This window comes from Penicillium oxalicum, chromosome VI (assembly GCF_001723175.1).
Source record: "Penicillium oxalicum strain HP7-1 chromosome VI, whole genome shotgun sequence".
Lineage (NCBI taxonomy): Eukaryota > Fungi > Ascomycota > Eurotiomycetes > Eurotiales > Aspergillaceae > Penicillium > Penicillium oxalicum.
The window spans coordinates 3052538-3068904 of NC_064655.1; the positions used below are offsets into that span (position 1 = coordinate 3052538).

The 16367-nt window shown below is 52.0% G+C and overlaps 7 protein-coding genes across 7 annotated transcripts; 5 read left to right on the plus strand and 2 right to left on the minus strand.

Annotated features, from left to right (window-relative positions):
- Positions 1–293: 293 nt before the first annotated feature.
- Positions 294–2457, plus strand: POX_f08273 (tRNA pseudouridine synthase 1; the record flags this gene model as incomplete). Its single annotated transcript, XM_050117049.1, has 4 exons — positions 294–603; positions 655–862; positions 938–2155; positions 2232–2457. 4 exons carry the CDS (start codon positions 294–296, stop codon positions 2455–2457), a joined length of 1962 nt encoding a protein of 653 aa, XP_049967188.1.
- Positions 2458–2912: 455 nt separating this feature from the next.
- Positions 2913–4424, plus strand: POX_f08274 (uncharacterized protein; the record flags this gene model as incomplete). The annotated part of the gene is made up of 2 exons (XM_050117050.1): positions 2913–3195; positions 3259–4424. 2 exons carry the CDS (start codon positions 2913–2915, stop codon positions 4422–4424), a joined length of 1449 nt encoding a protein of 482 aa, XP_049967189.1.
- A 581-nt stretch (positions 4425–5005) lies between these two features.
- POX_f08275 (uncharacterized protein) lies at positions 5006–5818 on the plus strand (the record flags this gene model as incomplete). Its single annotated transcript, XM_050117051.1, has 1 exon — positions 5006–5818. The coding sequence occupies one exon, from the start codon at positions 5006–5008 to the stop codon at positions 5816–5818; it is 813 nt and encodes a 270-aa protein (XP_049967190.1).
- A 1031-nt stretch (positions 5819–6849) lies between these two features.
- POX_f08276 (uncharacterized protein) lies at positions 6850–8593 on the minus strand (the record flags this gene model as incomplete). Its single annotated transcript, XM_050117052.1, has 3 exons — positions 6850–7251; positions 7347–7925; positions 8012–8593. The coding sequence occupies 3 exons, from the start codon at positions 8591–8593 to the stop codon at positions 6850–6852; spliced, it is 1563 nt and encodes a 520-aa protein (XP_049967191.1).
- Positions 8594–10046: 1453 nt separating this feature from the next.
- POX_f08277 (Acetylxylan esterase 2) lies at positions 10047–10915 on the plus strand (the record flags this gene model as incomplete). Its single annotated transcript, XM_050117053.1, has 3 exons — positions 10047–10400; positions 10477–10656; positions 10745–10915. The coding sequence occupies 3 exons, from the start codon at positions 10047–10049 to the stop codon at positions 10913–10915; spliced, it is 705 nt and encodes a 234-aa protein (XP_049967192.1).
- A 244-nt stretch (positions 10916–11159) lies between these two features.
- Positions 11160–11882, minus strand: POX_f08278 (uncharacterized protein; the record flags this gene model as incomplete). The annotated part of the gene is made up of 1 exon (XM_050117054.1): positions 11160–11882. One exon carries the CDS (start codon positions 11880–11882, stop codon positions 11160–11162), a length of 723 nt encoding a protein of 240 aa, XP_049967193.1.
- Positions 11883–13599: 1717 nt separating this feature from the next.
- Positions 13600–16044, plus strand: POX_f08279 (Siderophore iron transporter 1; the record flags this gene model as incomplete). Its single annotated transcript, XM_050117055.1, has 9 exons — positions 13600–13839; positions 13931–14014; positions 14094–14234; positions 14305–14409; positions 14472–14891; positions 15022–15079; positions 15144–15425; positions 15525–15584; positions 15677–16044. 9 exons carry the CDS (start codon positions 13600–13602, stop codon positions 16042–16044), a joined length of 1758 nt encoding a protein of 585 aa, XP_049967194.1.
- Between the last annotated feature and the right edge of the window lie 323 nt (positions 16045–16367).

Genomic DNA, 16367 nt, shown 5'->3' on the forward strand with positions numbered 1-16367 from the left:
GAAGCAGAAATGATCATCATATCTCACTGACTCTGCAAGATACTGAAGGTGAGACGATGGAAGGGAGAGCTCAATTATGAGGAGTGAGTGGAAGCTCAACGGAGCGCAAGGCAATCGTGCTAGGTGCCTAGTGAAATAGCACAAGGAAGAACTTGTGAACCGACGGGGTTCGAAGAGAGCTTCAAATGACAGATGAGCGGGTCGGCTGCCTGAGGTTGGAGTCCGTCCCAATAGGGTAACGTACCATCTGCGAGACTAAGCCGGATGTGGACTAGCCCTCTCCACCGTCGAAAATGTCCGCGGCGGCCATTTGCTCGTTCCGCAAATCTTATCGTGCCAAATTCGAGTTCATGCGTGTCTACAATTTCTGGCAACGCAACATTGCCGGACTCACTTCCTTGGTCCAAGCGAACCGCCATTGCGATATTCACAGTCGCATCTCGTCTCAACTAAGGCGATACAGCCAATCCTATCCCACCGAAACGAGAGCTGAAGCCGAGCTCAAGGAATTCTTCAAACGCGTACCATGGCCGACAACGCCCCAGGAGGAGCGGATGCTGGTAGCAAGCGTAGGAACCGTAATATGGGAAGGTCAGAATGGAGGTATGTTACTTGGGGTTATTCGCGTGCCATTGAACACAGTGACTGATTAAGCAAGCCGTCAAGCCCGAGATAAGAGAAAGCGTGCCGAGGAAAAGGAAGAGGCAAAGCGCCGCAAGATCGAGAATGGCGAAGACGTCGTGAACCCTATCTACGCCACTGAGTTTTCCAAGGAAGAAATTGACAATGAAGAGCGACGCCCTAAGAAGAAGGTGGCGCTTATGATCGGATATTCAGGAACTGGGTATTATGGCATGCAACTGTGAGTGAACGACGTCTATCCGTCTCCGCGGGGTTTTTTGTGGAGCCCTGCAACTGACTGCGCTTTGCGACATAGAATTGAAGATAAGCCCACTATTGAAGGCGAGCTGTTCTCGGCCCTGGTGGCTGCTGGTGCGATTTCCAAAGCCAACGCGACCGACCCGAAGAAGTCCTCTTTTATTCGCTGCGCCCGGACAGACAAGGGCGTGCACGCCGCGGGGAACGTGGTGTCTCTCAAGATGATCATCGAAGACTCGGATATTGTGGAAAAAATCAACTCCCATTTGAGCCCGCAGATCCGCGTTTGGGGCTTGGAGCCTACCGCCAAGAGTTTCAGCTGTTATCAGATGTGTGATTCTCGTGTTTACGAGTATCTGCTTCCTACCCATTGTCTGCTTCCGCCTCACCCTAGTACTTTCCTCGGGAAGAAGATCGTGGAGCTTGCCGAGCAGGCCGGCGATCTAGATCAAGTGAACGCGCGGCAAGAAGAGGTCACCGGCTACTGGGAGAAGGTGGACGAGGAGTACATCAAGCCAATTCTTGAAACCGTCCCAGAGGACGTTCGAAACATCATCCAGCAATCCCTCTTTGCTGCGGATTCGGCTCCCCCAGGTCTCGAGAACGAGGATGAGTCGCAGGTGCAAGCCCCGGAGAAGCCCGCGGAGGAAGCAGCCCAGCCCGAGAAAAATGACGCTGTTGAATCAAAGAGCGAAGAGCCCTTTGTGATGGATCCTCGCCAAAAACTCATCCTCGATACTACCAAGGCGATCAAAGCCGCCTACATGAAAGCCCGACGGTCATATCGAGCGCCGGCTTCTCGCATTGCCAGATTGCAGGAGGCTCTGGACCGGTATGTGGGTACGCCAAACTTCTACAATTACACCATTCAGAAGACGTTTAAGGATCCGTCAGCCAAACGCCACATCAAGTCATTCAATGTCAATACGACTCCGGTGGTCATCAACGGGACCGAGTGGCTCAGTTTGAAGGTTCACGGTCAGAGCTTCATGATGCATCAGATTCGCAAGATGGTGGCCATGGCTACCCTCGTTGTTCGCTGCGGCTGTCACCCTGATCGTATCAAAGACTCATATGGTCCCGATCGGATCGCGATCCCCAAAGCCCCGGGCCTGGGACTGTTGCTCGAGCGGCCCATCTTCGACAGCTACAACGCCAAGGCTGCTAGTCTGGGTCGTGGACCTGTCCACTTTGAGCGATTTACCAAGGAGATGGACGAGTTTAAGCAACGTGAAATTTACGATCGAATCTTCCGCGAGGAGGAACAAACCGCAGCGTACGTTCTCGGGATTTGATACAAATAATTCGTGCACCAACCCTTTCATCCAGACTGACAATTCTCTTCCGCATAGGTTCGGCAATTTCTTCAATCATATTGACCACTTCCAGACCAACTTCTTCTTGTACTGCACGTCGGGTGGCATTCCCGCCGCCAAGCTTGTTTCCGCCCCCGGTGGTTCCCAAGGAGCCGCAAAGGGAGACAACAAGACTGGCAAGGACTCCGGCAGTGCAGCATTGGCTCATGTGGAATCGGAGGACGAGGGTGCACTACCCACGAATGGGGAGGAAGAAGGATGATTGATTCTCTTAGGGTTGCGTGTAACACTGACAGCCTCGTGTACGGATAAGCTCAGGGTCTTTTTTCCCGCGGATCAATCGTCGGTCAGGTCACCGCATTCACAAGTGGCATTTCGTTCTCCAATTCAATGTTACTCAGACAGTGGTCTTTTTTGGACCACAGTATGCATCCATGTATACCGAGCTTGCCACCAGACCGAAAGGATCGTCTACCCAAATAGTCCACACTCCACATAGTCCAAGTGCCACAGGCAATCACGCCTACTGGAAAGCTCTCAAAAGCCCGACAGAGTAGAGTTCTGGAGGCTGTTGATTGGCTGCCGTCAGCGCCACCAAGACGGTCAACGATGGCAGTTCGGACAGTTTTTCACGTGCACTTTGAATGACTATCCCCACTTTCGCCGATAAGCTCTTATTGTTCTGAATAATCTCCGCCATAGACGCACAGCATCACCATGGCTAAATCGAAGGCAGCCAAGCGCAAGCGCAATGCGCAAGTTGACTTGCCCCAGAAGCAAGTCAAACCTTCCACGACACTGACACCGCCTCCTGATGGGACCGGCAAAGAACCGATGCATATTAATGCCATCGTTTCGGACGAAGACCTTGAGGTCACAGTGGAAACACTCACAGCACTGGCGGAACACCCCAATTTGACCAAGTCCAAGGCATGCAAGGACCTTCGTGTTGCAGTTTACGATTTTCGTCAGGCCTGTACCACGGGTGTCAATAACGCTGGTACAGTCGGCTCCTGCCCTGTCGGTCCATCTCCTTGACGTTTAGAGGCTAACCTTGCCACAGAGGGTGCAAATTTGACTGCTCGAATCACTGGTGCGTTGGCCGACGGAAAATACTTGGACGCGAAAATCTTGCTGGCTGAGATGAGAATTCGTGGGGAGCAACCGAAAATTGGAGCATTGTGTCGTTGGGTGCGAGACTTGGATGTTGTCAGCGGTCTCTCCACCAAACCGGGCGAGACGAATCTCGAGGTGAAGCGTAGTGCAAAAGATCTCGAGCTTCTGGGTGTACTGGATGCTATCTTGCGAGTTAGCACGCCGATCGACACAAACACACAAGCCGCCCTGACCACGTCTCCAATCGCATTTCAATCTATCTGGGACCTTCGTCCATCCACTGCTCCCCTACCAATTTACGCCTCGGTCCTTGATCAATCAATTCTGGCAGAGGCTCCCAAATCACCATCTGCCTTGCGGATCATTGAAACCACACCTGGTCCGATGCGGAAACCTCCCAATCACCACCCGGCGATTCTCTACACTACCGAGCCAAATGCCGTCTCTTTGGCCCCCGTGGGGCCGACTATTACATACCATCCTCATCCCGTCGTGCCGGGGCTTGGTATCGCTATGAATGTCCTGTCTCCATCCGAGTGTAAGGCGATCATCGCGGCCGGTGAGACTGTAAACTTCATTCCCGACGCACCTCTTCGCGAGGACGGTGATGTGAGCATCTTAGCCCATAACTTTTACTGGGTTGTGGACACCGCTTTCCATGATTTGCTCTGGGCTCGCATTTCACCATATGTGCCCGCCTCGATTAATGGTCGGCTGGTCCGAGGCATCAATCGTCGCTTCCGAGTGTACAGGTATGTGCCAGGTGCAGAGTACCGGTGTCACATCGATGGAGCCTGGCCACCCTCCGGCATTCTGCCCGACGACACGTATGTCTATGATTCGTCGCCCGAGGACAACAAGCAGAGCTCCATGTATACATTCTTACTCTATCTGAACGATGAGTTTGAGGGCGGAGAAACCACCTTCTTCCTGCCTGCCGCTCGAGAAGGCACGCTTAATGCCTACCCTGTACGTCCTGTCATGGGGTCTGTTGCAATCTTCCCTCATGGAGAGGCCAATGGGGCTCTCCTTCACGAGGGAACCGGCGTTCGAAAGGGTGCCAAGTACATCATCCGAACCGATGTGGAATATGATGTTAAGCCGTCTCAGTGAGGTTTGCTCACACACATATGGGTTTTGTAAATTAAAGACATATCACAAAAGCGACTTGCTACTTGACTCGGCGCAATGATGAATTATGACCAAAGAGAGGACACACCATCCCGACAGCCCGACAGTAGCATCGTGCTGCATCTGGTTGGTTTTCTGTGGTCCTCCAGAGCCGGAAATTTCCAGCACATATTTCAACTAAAAGCGCACGCTGGACAGTTACGGACCCGTGCAGTGGTCAGAGTCAATAACGTTCCAGCTTAGCCAATCTAGAACGATGCACAATCTCAGAGAAGAGATCATGTAACCCTAAGACGCATACCTCTGGGCGTGCTTGATTGTTTGAGACACATGACGGTTTGGATCTACGTCGGCGACGAAGTGCTCTTTGACCACAAGTTTGTTCTCTACTTTCCCACGGAGCCAGCTTTTTCTTCTCTTCTGTTTTACTTAAAGAGCCTGGATTGACCTTTGCACACGCCGGCACAGTGGTCATTGCCAAGTGCATCCTGCAACGTCCATCAGGCTCGCCGAATACCCGGCGTCTCGCAAGAAGCCTGTTTTGCCCTTCTTTTCCAGGCGATATGACTCTCGATTCATTCTCCCAGCTCATCCTGCTTCTCCTTGATGTTGGCCCTGGCGACCCCATTCCGCCTCACCACGCATCGACTATCAGGGCGACACTCGTGCAGTGTTCATTCGATGGCTTGGCGGATTCATCGTTGCCCACATCACACCAGGACACCAATCTCCTCAGCCAAGCTCAAGAAGATGGAGCCAAACTCCAGGAAATGATTGACAACCCTCAAATGGCCTGCCCCGTCAATCGATCCAACATCACCTTATCAGTCCTGGACCCGGATGCATGGCATATCATCATTCGCCCAGGCGAGACACCCCCCCAGGGCTTCTTCACTCGATCCTTGGCTGCCCTGGCTCTCCCATCTACCGGCTACTGGACTGTGATGTTCAGTCACTTTTGCCCTCCCAGCGATGAAACGGACAATATCTGGAGAGGACGCGTTGCTCCTGGAGTGATCTTCATCGAGGACATTGAAAGAAGGAACTTTGGGCCCTGGTCCTCGGAATTGACGCAGCTTGCGTATGAGACGCTAGGCCCGCTTTTCACCCTACGCACCATTTTTGTCACCAATGTCGTCAACACGAGCACGCGCCCCGTTGCTGAGCAGATTTGGAAGGACACATCCACGAACGTGTGTGTTTACGGCACACGGGAGTACCAGATGCTGCTGGGGACGCGGATCGGCAAGACTATTGCCTACTTTATTCTCGGGGCGTTTGGTCAGGGAAGTCGTCGAATCTCTCGTATTGTCATTTGGTGGGCCGGACAGGCGTCTGACATATTGCAGATGCGATTCGATGTGGAGGACATCTAGGTCGCTCGACTGACCTCAATATCGGGTATGCGAATTTTATTTACCCAAGTGATGCGGCTTGACAGACAGCTTTCAAAGCAGGCGGGAAAGAAATTTAACTACCATTTAATCAGATACGTCGAAGATGCATAGTACGTAGTTCAAAGGTGGGCGATCCAATAGTTACTCTTGTGAGTGGAATAGAACCAGAGTAGATCTGAGTTGGCTTTGAAGTTGAGGTAGCTAATTATCACTTACTTCAAAGGGCCTATGTTTCGTCCCTCTACTTGTATTGTGTCATGTAACCCTCAGGATATCCTACTAGCTGATCCACAAGCATAAGTCAAATAGTTCGGTAGTTGAGAGCAAGTTGATACGTGAAGCCTATAATAGATAAAAATAAAGAGTTCGCCAATCAATAGAAGTTGAGATACAATCCCATCATTAGAGAAAAACTCAACTTGAACTTGAACTTGTTGGTGGTCCCTTCGAAGACGGTATGTAGAAAAACGAGCGTCGTTCAATTCTACGATCTCTCGATGGAAGAGGTGCAAACGTCAAAGTTTCATCTGGTTTTTCATAATTCCAGCAGGTTATGAAGTCAACTTGGTTGGTATTCAGGGCTAATAAGTTGAGTGCGGAAATCGTTGGAAAAGCGGCTAACAATTGAACGTAGATCTCATCTGGATGCCATCGACTCATGAAAGGGATCTGCTCGGTGGGCGCTGGAAGCTTACAGACGACACGCGCAGTTCAAATGAGTGTTATGGAAGCCTAAGGGTCAAGTGATCTGTTAAGCAAGATTAGGTACTCAATGCCACATCTCCGTCTGAGTCTTAAAGTCATGGATGACTCAGACCTAAGTCAGTCTTGTATGACGATACCTGCAAAGCCGAACCTCACCCTACAGACGATGGGCGCTTTAGGAGACCCGGCACTTTGGAAAGAAGCTAGACGAAGAGTTTCTTTCTGACTAGTAAGTTTGCAGTAAACGAACACGAGTGAATAACAAGACTAGAGTCTCGATCCTTGAGAACTTTCAGGCCGATGCACTACCCAAGTGCGCCAGAATCACGCTCCCTGATCATCTGTTCAAGCCGCGCAACAGACCCCTGTACCTCCTCTTCCGTTGGAAGATTGACGACCATCAGGTAGAGAACGTCCTTGTGCATGATCTTCTTGAAGATTGTCTTTCGAGACCCCCTGCGACCCACCCTTCGAGGTCCGCGGGCCGGACGTCCACGAGCGACACGTCGAGCATCTCTTGACTCGCGGATACCATCTCTTCGTGCTTGTCTGGCCTCTCGACGAGGGGTAGGGCTTACGGCTCCGCCGGTGAGGAGGGCGATGAGGGAGCCGCTGTTTGCTGGATGATTGGGATCATTGTAGCGGGAAACTAACTGCTCTCTGTTCGCCGAGGGAACAGCTAAAGAGGAGCCTTGATGCTCGTTTTCCTGGACACGTAGTCAGCGAGAAGATTTGGAATTCAAAAGACAAGTCAAAAGTAAAGAGGAATGGAACAAGACACAAGCTGCCTATCAGAACGTACGTAAAACGCCTGCCCTCGTCGGTCCAGGTAGTCTTGGACCCAGTTGCCAGCTTTCTTGAACTTGTCGAATGTGCCTTTCTCCTTGGCTTGGGCGGCGCCATCGCCCGTCAGAGCCGTTTCTGCGACTCGATCAAGATCAGGGAAGATGAGCTCCGCGGCTTCTGGAAGCTCGATATCCCCGCGGGTTTCGCCACTGGCCAATCGAATGTTTTGCATTCCCCTTTTCAGCTTCGACATCTCCGGATCAGGGTTGCTGTATTTGGCCACAGTCTGATTGAGATCGAGTCGCTGTGTGGAGTAGAGACTTTTCCCTACAGAACTGGCCAAGCCGTACAGGGGCGCACTGCTTTGATTGGGAATGTCATCTTTGAAGGCCATGATCATCGCAAAGAGTCCTCGTGGCATAAGTAAGTCCTGATTAACGCGGTCCAGAAAGTTGTTCCGGCGAGAACGAGTCTGCAGTTCTAGTGCCGCGCCAGCGACAACTTGCACGGCGGTACTGACAATCTGCGTGATCATTTCTGGAACGACACCAGCGATGGTGGCGGCCACCAAGACAATTTCGATCCACCCAGATGCCTCCAACAGTTCTCAGTGAGCTTCTCATTCTCATCGTAGTCATGAACACGGAAACCACATGCCGGGACAGGCTGCCAGTCACTCACCTCGCTTGCTTTATCCCATTTCTCGAGGAATTCCAGAAAGACTTCTTGCGAGATGCCGCAGTCGGCCAAAACTGGAGCATATGCACGCACGAAGCCTCGTCCTTTGTTTCGTGGTCGACGTTGAGGAAGAATCACGGGGCATGGAATCCGCCGAATGGGATGAGGAGGGGGGCCTGCCTTGCGGACCAGCTCTCGCACCATCTCCTCCTCTCTTCTGACCTTGACATCTTCCGATTCTGCACCAGCTGCCGCTTGCGACTGTTCATACGTGGGCGGATACAGCTGTGTGGCCATCTCATCTAATTCCCAGGCTGCTTCATCTTGGCCGAGGGCTTGCCGATCCTCGGCATCTGAATCCACCTCATCGTCGCTGACTGCGTCGGCGGGGTGGCCATGTCTCGATGGGTTCCTGGATGCCTCGGAGATATGATTTCTACCAGCTTCCTCGATCGGAGCCGCCGTGTTGCTGCTAGCGTCAACGGGCGCCTGGTCTGATCGCGATCGCGACCGAGATCGAGCTGCGTGAACCGCTTCCGAGGCCAATCCAAGGCCTGAGCCAAGCAATTTGCTGAGTATTGGCATATCCTGTTTACTCTTGCGATGGGAGAAACGGTGAGAATATTTTTTGTTCAATGAGGACAAGGTCAGATCTCCTCCTTCTCCCGCCTTGTTATAACTCGAACGGGTCGTGGATAGATGTCAATTGGAGTAAGCAACTAAGCACTGTCTTGCTCACAGCCGCACCTCCGCCCCGTTTTCTCGCCCCCAAAATCCTGAAGTATCCTAAGATTATACAGGAGCGACGCGTATTGATTCTGGGGCTCATTCACTCAGCTGGCTGAGCTTGACTGAAGGATAGCAGATCCGCCTCATCCACCTTAGAGGTCCCGAGAATCCTCATCTCGAGAGTGCCCAAGGCTGCCACGGGAGTGGAGATGAACACTCTGTTTCTTTGAAGCCAATAAAATAGCGATGCAAGATGCGTCAAGACACATGAGCTGATGCTGCAAGTATCTCCGAAGGAAAGAATATAGGAAATCAGTGGCGACAAGAATCGAAGGAAGTGTGGCAGTGTCCCTTCTCGCAAACTCTATCATGATGGGCAGTGCTGTTCTCGGCGAAAAAGCTTCGCGCTTCGACCCTCCCGGCAGAACAAGTCTAAACAACTCCACACCCTCTTCTTTCGCATTGTGTCAAGTCTCACTAATGAAAGCAGAACAAGCACTGGGAGAGGTGATTCCTGACAAGTGTCTTTAGGCTGTTGGAACAGTGTCAGCTGTTCGACCACAATTGACGATCACGATCGGCCGCTTTCATTCTCGTGATTGCTCGGTTCGAAGTGACAGCAACGGCGTGCAAGGACTTTTGATTCTTCTCTTAGGCTATACCAGCCCCTCTTTTGGCAAAACTATGATATCGTGCAGCATTGCAGCCGAATTTCTTCACGGCAAAGTTGATGCGGGGGAATACCCCAGACTCTGTGCAGATCGTTCCCCCTTTTCAGCATTACAGCCGAAAGAGATGCTGGACTCCCCACCACGTTTCATCCGCCGTCAGGACTGTTTGCTGATTCCTCTATCTGTTGAAACGAAGGGAGGGTCGAGTCCAGACCCATCTGCAGGCCTTTTCACTTTTGGTCTCTCTCCGAAACACCGAGAGATTTAGCCGGAGCTTGATTGCCCAATGACACACAGCTGGATTAAACAAGCCTGCGTGCTGCATCTGGGATCTGGACAACTCTCTAGCTGGCGTTTGAAGAATTAGCCAAAATTCCGATGCTCGGTCGGAGGGGTAGGCAAAGGACCCTTTGGAAACGGAGGGCGAGAACATGCACAGGATGAACGAGAGCAACGTTCGATCGAGAGGAGTGCATAAAAGCAGGTTCACTTCTCGCACAGATGGCCGGAATGACAATCTCAGCTTCTCTCTTTCCCTCTGCAACAACTGGCCGGCTTAAATACTCTCTCTCTCTCTCTTTCTTTCGTGCTGATCGTATGGCCATTTGACCTTTCTCTCTACTACACATCACCTCAGCATGCATACCAAGCTTTTCGCCGCCTCGCTGTTGGGCCTCGGTGCTATTGCGGCCCCGTTGGAAGGCAGCGTTGAGAAACGCAGCTGTCCTTCTATCCACATTTTCGGAGCCCGTGAGACCTCCGTCAGCCCCGGATATGGCTCTGCCGGGACTGTGGTCAACTCGATCTTGAGCGCGTATCCCGGATCGACTGCCGAGGCAATCAACTATCCTGCCTGTGGTGGACAAGCCTCATGTGGATACCTGAGCTACTCCAACTCAGTCCAGCAGGGCATCAACGCGGTCACGACGGCCGTGAACCGCTTCAATTCCGAGTGCCCCAACTCGAAAATTGTGTTGGTCGGATACTCTCAGGTGCGTCCATCCATAGGCCCGGGTCTAGTCATTCTCGAGAAGTAGAAACGGATGTTAACGGGGAAATAATGAACAGGGAAGCGAGATTTTCGATGTGAACCTCTGCGGTGGTGGTGACCCGAACCAGGGCTTCAACAACAAAGCTGTGCTCCTGTCCTCGTCTGCAGTCAACATGGTCAAGGCTGCTATCTTCATGGGTGACCCCCTGTTCAAGGCCGGCTTGCCTTATGAGGTTGGCAGCTGCGCAGCTGGTGGGGTATGTGCTCATTCTCCTGGCGATCCATGGCCTCATTTTACATCCCTGCACCGTGAGGCATTCTAACCAATTTTCTTCTCTTGTCTAGTTTGATGCCCGCCCTTCTGGCTTCTATTGCCCCTCGGCCAGCAAGATCCAGTCTTACTGTGACGCTTCTGACCCTTACTGCTGCAATGGCAACAACGCTGCCACTCACCAGGGTTACGGTCGGGAGTACGGCTCCCAGGCGTTGGCCTTTGTCAAGTCCAAGCTTGGTTAAATCAAAGTATAAGCTTTCAAGCCGGCTGAGCGGGTCATGCCTTTGAAAACCATCGTTTGTATGAGAATCAGCGGCAATTTAGCTGAATCATTTCCGCGTCGTTGATGAGCTTTTATCTCTACGAATCAAGGCCAATGGCCCAGTATCACTGAATTCTCTGACTGGCGGAAATCAAAAATCGTAGACGCGTAAGGAGAACATCTGCTTGCCTTTTGTTTTTTTTTTCTGCAGATGTCTCCGCGACTCAGCATCCCTTGATCTCAAGGGAGATGATGAAACACCAAATCCAACTCTTCCCCCAGCAAGTCGGCGGAGCACAACTCTTTTTGTGAGAGCTCCAATCCACCTTCTGACACTCCTTGGAGCAATAATACGCCCGCTTGCACCGCGCGCATCGCTGAAACGAATAATCCAACGACGGCGTAAATCCACAATAATTACAGCTCTGATCCACCTCGTCTCTGAACTGATCCCCAGGGAAAAAAGGCATCATCCTTTCCATCTCCTGTTCCATCGCACCCCACTTTCTCTCCCCGACCTCGATCATACTTCCCTCAGACACCGAGACTTGACACAGCTCTTGCCGCACTCCAATGGCTCGGAGTCGAGCGGAGACCGCCTCGCTCAGGGCCGGATTGTCGGTGCTCCAGCTCCATGGCGCCCAGGGCGTGTTGTTCTCACTCATTTGAGGGATGGACTCGGACTCGTCGAAGCGGGCGTTGAACGAGTACAAGAGCAGGGGTACGATCACTTTGGCCCGTCGGGCGAGTGGCAGGGACAAGATGTTGGTGCGGCCTTCGGTGTGATAATGGCCATTGTAGGGGTTTACCAGGACGACTGCATCGCCGGGGACGACAGGTAGAGATTGAACACAGAAATGGTAGTGGTTTGGGTGGCCCCGATCATCGAATTGGGGCCGGCGTAGTCGGTTGAAGGTGTTGACTCGGTCTTGCTGACCGGATGACATGATGGTCGTGGTTGCCGGGACTCCAAGCAATTCTACTGCTGCAGGGGTAATCTTATGAAGCCTGGATGAGATATTCTTTTTGGAACTATCTTTTTGGGTTGGGCTTGTGTGAGAGTGTGTCGTGTTTGTGTTTCGGCGCTGGAAAAGCGGGTCTACAAACTTGAACGCAGTTTCACCAGTCCCGATGCTGGGCGGGTCGATCGTGAGAGGTTTGTTTTGTTTTTGTTAAGTCTTCTTTTTTTTTTCTGTTTTCTCCTTTTTGATCTGCTAGACTCCCAGTTGAGGGGGAAATCTAATAATTTCAGCAGCATTGTTAATCAAGAAGCATCTGCTCTTCGACCAGCTCTCGAGACGGTGAAAAGAACCCCCGTCAGAATCTGAAACAGCGAAGCAAACCTCACGTGCGCCCTGAGAATCTTCGCCTCAGGCCAAAGGTCATCTACGGCTTAATTGAATTGGCAAGGCCAATGTCGTTAAGATTTGCCAACGATACGCTGACGAGGATTGCTTTCCTACAGGGAGCGGCAGGCCATTACTCTCTGGCGAGATACCAGTGGCTCTGCGATTCATTGGATTCGTGAAGAGGGAATACCACAGGGGTGTGGTCCCTGAAAGACAGCAAACTACTACATCTAAATTTCTGAGCTGGTAACCTCTGAACTGCAGACAATTGAAGAAATGCAAAGTTGACCTTTTGTAAAAACCCAGTCTTGTGCACAGTGGGAATCAATTGCGCTTGGTCCATGAGAGCCATGTGCTTACATCGGGTCGGATCACACGTAACCGAGGATAGACCACTTCGGGCCAAGACGGGAATCAGGTGTTGGCCGGCCACTCGCACGAAATGGTGCCATGCATCACCCCATCACATGGCATGGACTCAATGCCTGTCTCAAGGACAAATGCCCTTTTAAGATTTTAACAAGAAAAAAGAACAGAAAAACTGTAAACGAACGGATTACCGACTCGTCAACCGGCAATGTGTGTAGCGTGGTACCCACGCACCACCCGAGGCTATCGTTATCAGATCTTCGACTTTGGACCAGAAGACCCGATCTAGACCGATGATATTCAGAACCGAGAGGGGCTACAGGAAGCAGCGGAAGTTGGTCACCAAATTCTTACTCAGAGACTCCGTTTTCTTTACGATCGGGCTCCGATCGTCTGCAGATGCAGCTTAAAAATCGGCCGAGCCACCACACCGAGAAATAGCCAAATCTGGATCAGACCTCTTGGGCTCCTACTAGCGTCGGGCGAGTGAAAGCAATCATCTCCCTTTGCGAGGGGGGCTAGACACGTGGTGGAGATGATTTCCGGTCTCTTGAATGGTGAGAATCAAGCTGCTATCGGTGAACGGTTCGACTGGTGGCTTTGGGCGGGTCCTTGGCGAGAAAAAAAGATCTCATCTGATAAGATGGCACAGCGGGCGATTGTGGATTCCATCCACTCAGAGGCACGAATCATTTCTCTCTCTCGGACCATGAACACAAATTGGGTCAATCTTGGCTAAAAGCTCGCCTAGCGGAAAAGTCCAAGAGTCTTGGGAGAACTAGATTTTCTCTAAAAAGCAGCCTAGGTCTCTTTTATCCTTGCTCTGACTCTCTGATTTTCTCTTTGCTTTTGTCTTCGCTGCGCTCAGTTTCTCTTTTCCTCTTTTCTATCCTTCCTCACGAGTCACTTACGCTGGGATAATTCCCAGTCGATTGCCCCTTGCATGATGGCCGACAAGTCCGTTGTCACTGCCGACCGCATGGATGAGGTCTCCGAAAAAGTCCCACAGACCACGGAAGCTCCCCGCAGAGATGTGCAGCTGTTTGGTCTCGGGAGTCCCGGTGTGCAGCGAATCGAGGCCATTGCCTCGCAATTCAGTCTGGTAGATCGGGTCTGCCTCTTCCTTGCCATTTTCCTGATTGCCTACGTGTATGGTATCGACGGAACCGTCCGGTACACTTATCAGGTACGTTTCTTGGGCACTCGCAATGCTCATCCTCGACTCCGAGCTCAATAGCAGACAGGATGGGCTAACACAATTCTTTTGTTCTCTGCAGCCACTCGCAACCCAGGGGTTTGGACAGCACAGTCTTCTCGCTACTGTTAACGTTCTTCGCGCGGTCATTGCCGCCGCGGCGCAGGTGCGTTCTATCTTTGTTCCAAGTACACATGTCTGTGAAAATCGAGTTCCAAGGGGCTGACACTCGAGATCGTCAATAGCCTACTGCGGCCAAGATTGCCGATGTCTTCGGTCGAGTCGAGTTGATTGTAGTCTCCATTCTTTTCTACGTGATTGGAACCATCATTGAGGCCTGTGCCAACAACATGCAGGCCTTCTGCGCTGGAGCTGTGATCTACCAGGTTCGTGAATACCAATTGCAAATACCAAAACAGGTCTTTGCCAAGACAGACCCCTAATGCGAAATCATAGATTGGATACACCTGCATCATGTTGCTGGTGGAGGTTCTCATCGCCGATGTCACCTCGACTCGATCACGACTCTTGTTCTCCTACATTCCTACCCTGCCTTTCATCGTGAGTGTCCTTTTCAATCTGGAGCCAACTCATCCAGCATCGTCCGCTCACCATCCGTGCAGATCAATACGTGGATTAGCGGAAACGTGACCTCCTCCGTCCTCTCCGTCACGGGCTGGCGATGGGGCATTGGCATGTTCGGCATCATCTATCCCGTCTGTGCACTTCCCTTGATCGCAGTGCTCCTGCGGGTTCAATCTCGGGCTAAGCGTGCGGGTGTTTTGGGATCCTATCTCACTCCGTTCCAGCGACTGGGTGCCAAACAGCTTGCGGTCGAGCTGGTGATGCAACTGGACGTGGTCGGAATCATCCTGATGATTGGCGTCTTTGCCTGTATTCTGGTTCCATTCACTCTGGCCGGAGGTGTGACGGCGCAGTGGAAGACTGCCAAGGTCATCGCTCCCTTGGTGATTGGTGTCTTGCTGATTCCCGTCTGGGTGTATTGGGAGAAGACATGCAAATACCCGATGCTGCCATTCAAGGTTTGTCTTGCCTTTTTTCTTTTGCTTTTGGCTTTTACTTTCTCTTCTTCCCGGGGTTGATCCTGGTCTATCCATGGATTATGTGACGAGTTCAACAGACTCCTGGCTAACCCAAAGTCATGATCTACAGCGCCTGAAGGATCGTGGAGTGTGGGGTGCTCTGGGTATTGCGGTGATGCTCAACACGGGTGAGTTCCATTGCAAGTGAGCTTGTCGCTCGTGGAATGCTTCTTCTGACTTGGGCTATAACAGCGTGGTATCTCCAAGGTGACTTTTTGTACACCGTGCTCTTTGTGAGCTTCGACGAATCCATTCTCAGCGCCACCCGCATCACCTCGCTGTACAGCTTTGCCTCCGTCCTCACCGGCACCGCCCTTGGATTCGTCGTCATGCGAGTCCGTCAGCTGAAGCCCTTTATTGTGGCCGGTACCATGCTGTTCACCGTCGCTTTTGGTATTCTGATCCATTTCCGCGGTGGAGCCGATGGTTCAAGCCATTCCGGTGTCATCGGTGGACAAGTACTTTTGGGTATTGGTAAGACTTGTAACTCTGTGCTTGGTCAAGTTTGAGATGCCACCCGCACATCTATGTGTCTGACTGGAACCCGACTGACTTTTTGTCTTCTTTACACAGCCGGAGGAATGTTCCCTTATCCAGCACAGGCCAGTATCCAAGCCGTCTCCAAGCATGAACGTGAGTCATTTTCCCCTTCCCATCAGACTTGCTGGTCTGCAAATCTCCGAGTTCTGGAAACGTCTTACTCACCTAACCCCCCTCCGCTTCAGATCTTGCCGTCGTCACAGGAATCTTCCTGGCCTCCTACAACATCGGCAGCGCGCTAGGCAACACCATCTCCGGCGCAATCTGGAACCAAGTGCTACCATCAGAGTTGAGTCGTCGACTCGGCAACGAGACTCTCGCCGCCGAGGTGTACGCGCAGCCGCTCGCTTTTGCCGCCGTCAACCCCGTGGGCACGCCGGACCGCGATAATGTGATTTTGGCCTACCGCCGGACTCAAAGTCTGCTGTGCATTACCGGCATCTGTTTGACCGTTCCCTTGATTGCGTTTGCGCTGTGCACTCGCAACCCCAAGTTGACCAAGGAGCAGACGCTTGCCAAGGCGGAGGAGGAGTCGGGCTCCGAGTCGGACTAGGCGATGCGGTGATGTCTTGGTTCACTGTGCTCACACGCAGCGACTGTGATAATCGCAGCACAAGGAGGAATGGGGGGAGGTGGTCATGGGCTGAGGTGATGCTCCACAGGTGGGAGGAGGAAGTTACTTGACAACAGGGTTGAACTACAAAAGCTATATTTTCTAATTTATAATGTTTTCATGAGTGCCGCTCCTCGCACCCTTGCAATACGCATCTGGGTGGATCGTGCCCATTGTAATAATAACGGAGCGTAGGGGGTGCTTCCCTTCATCCGATGGGCTTCTTTCCTTATAATCAACACCCTCGATCTTACGACGATAGC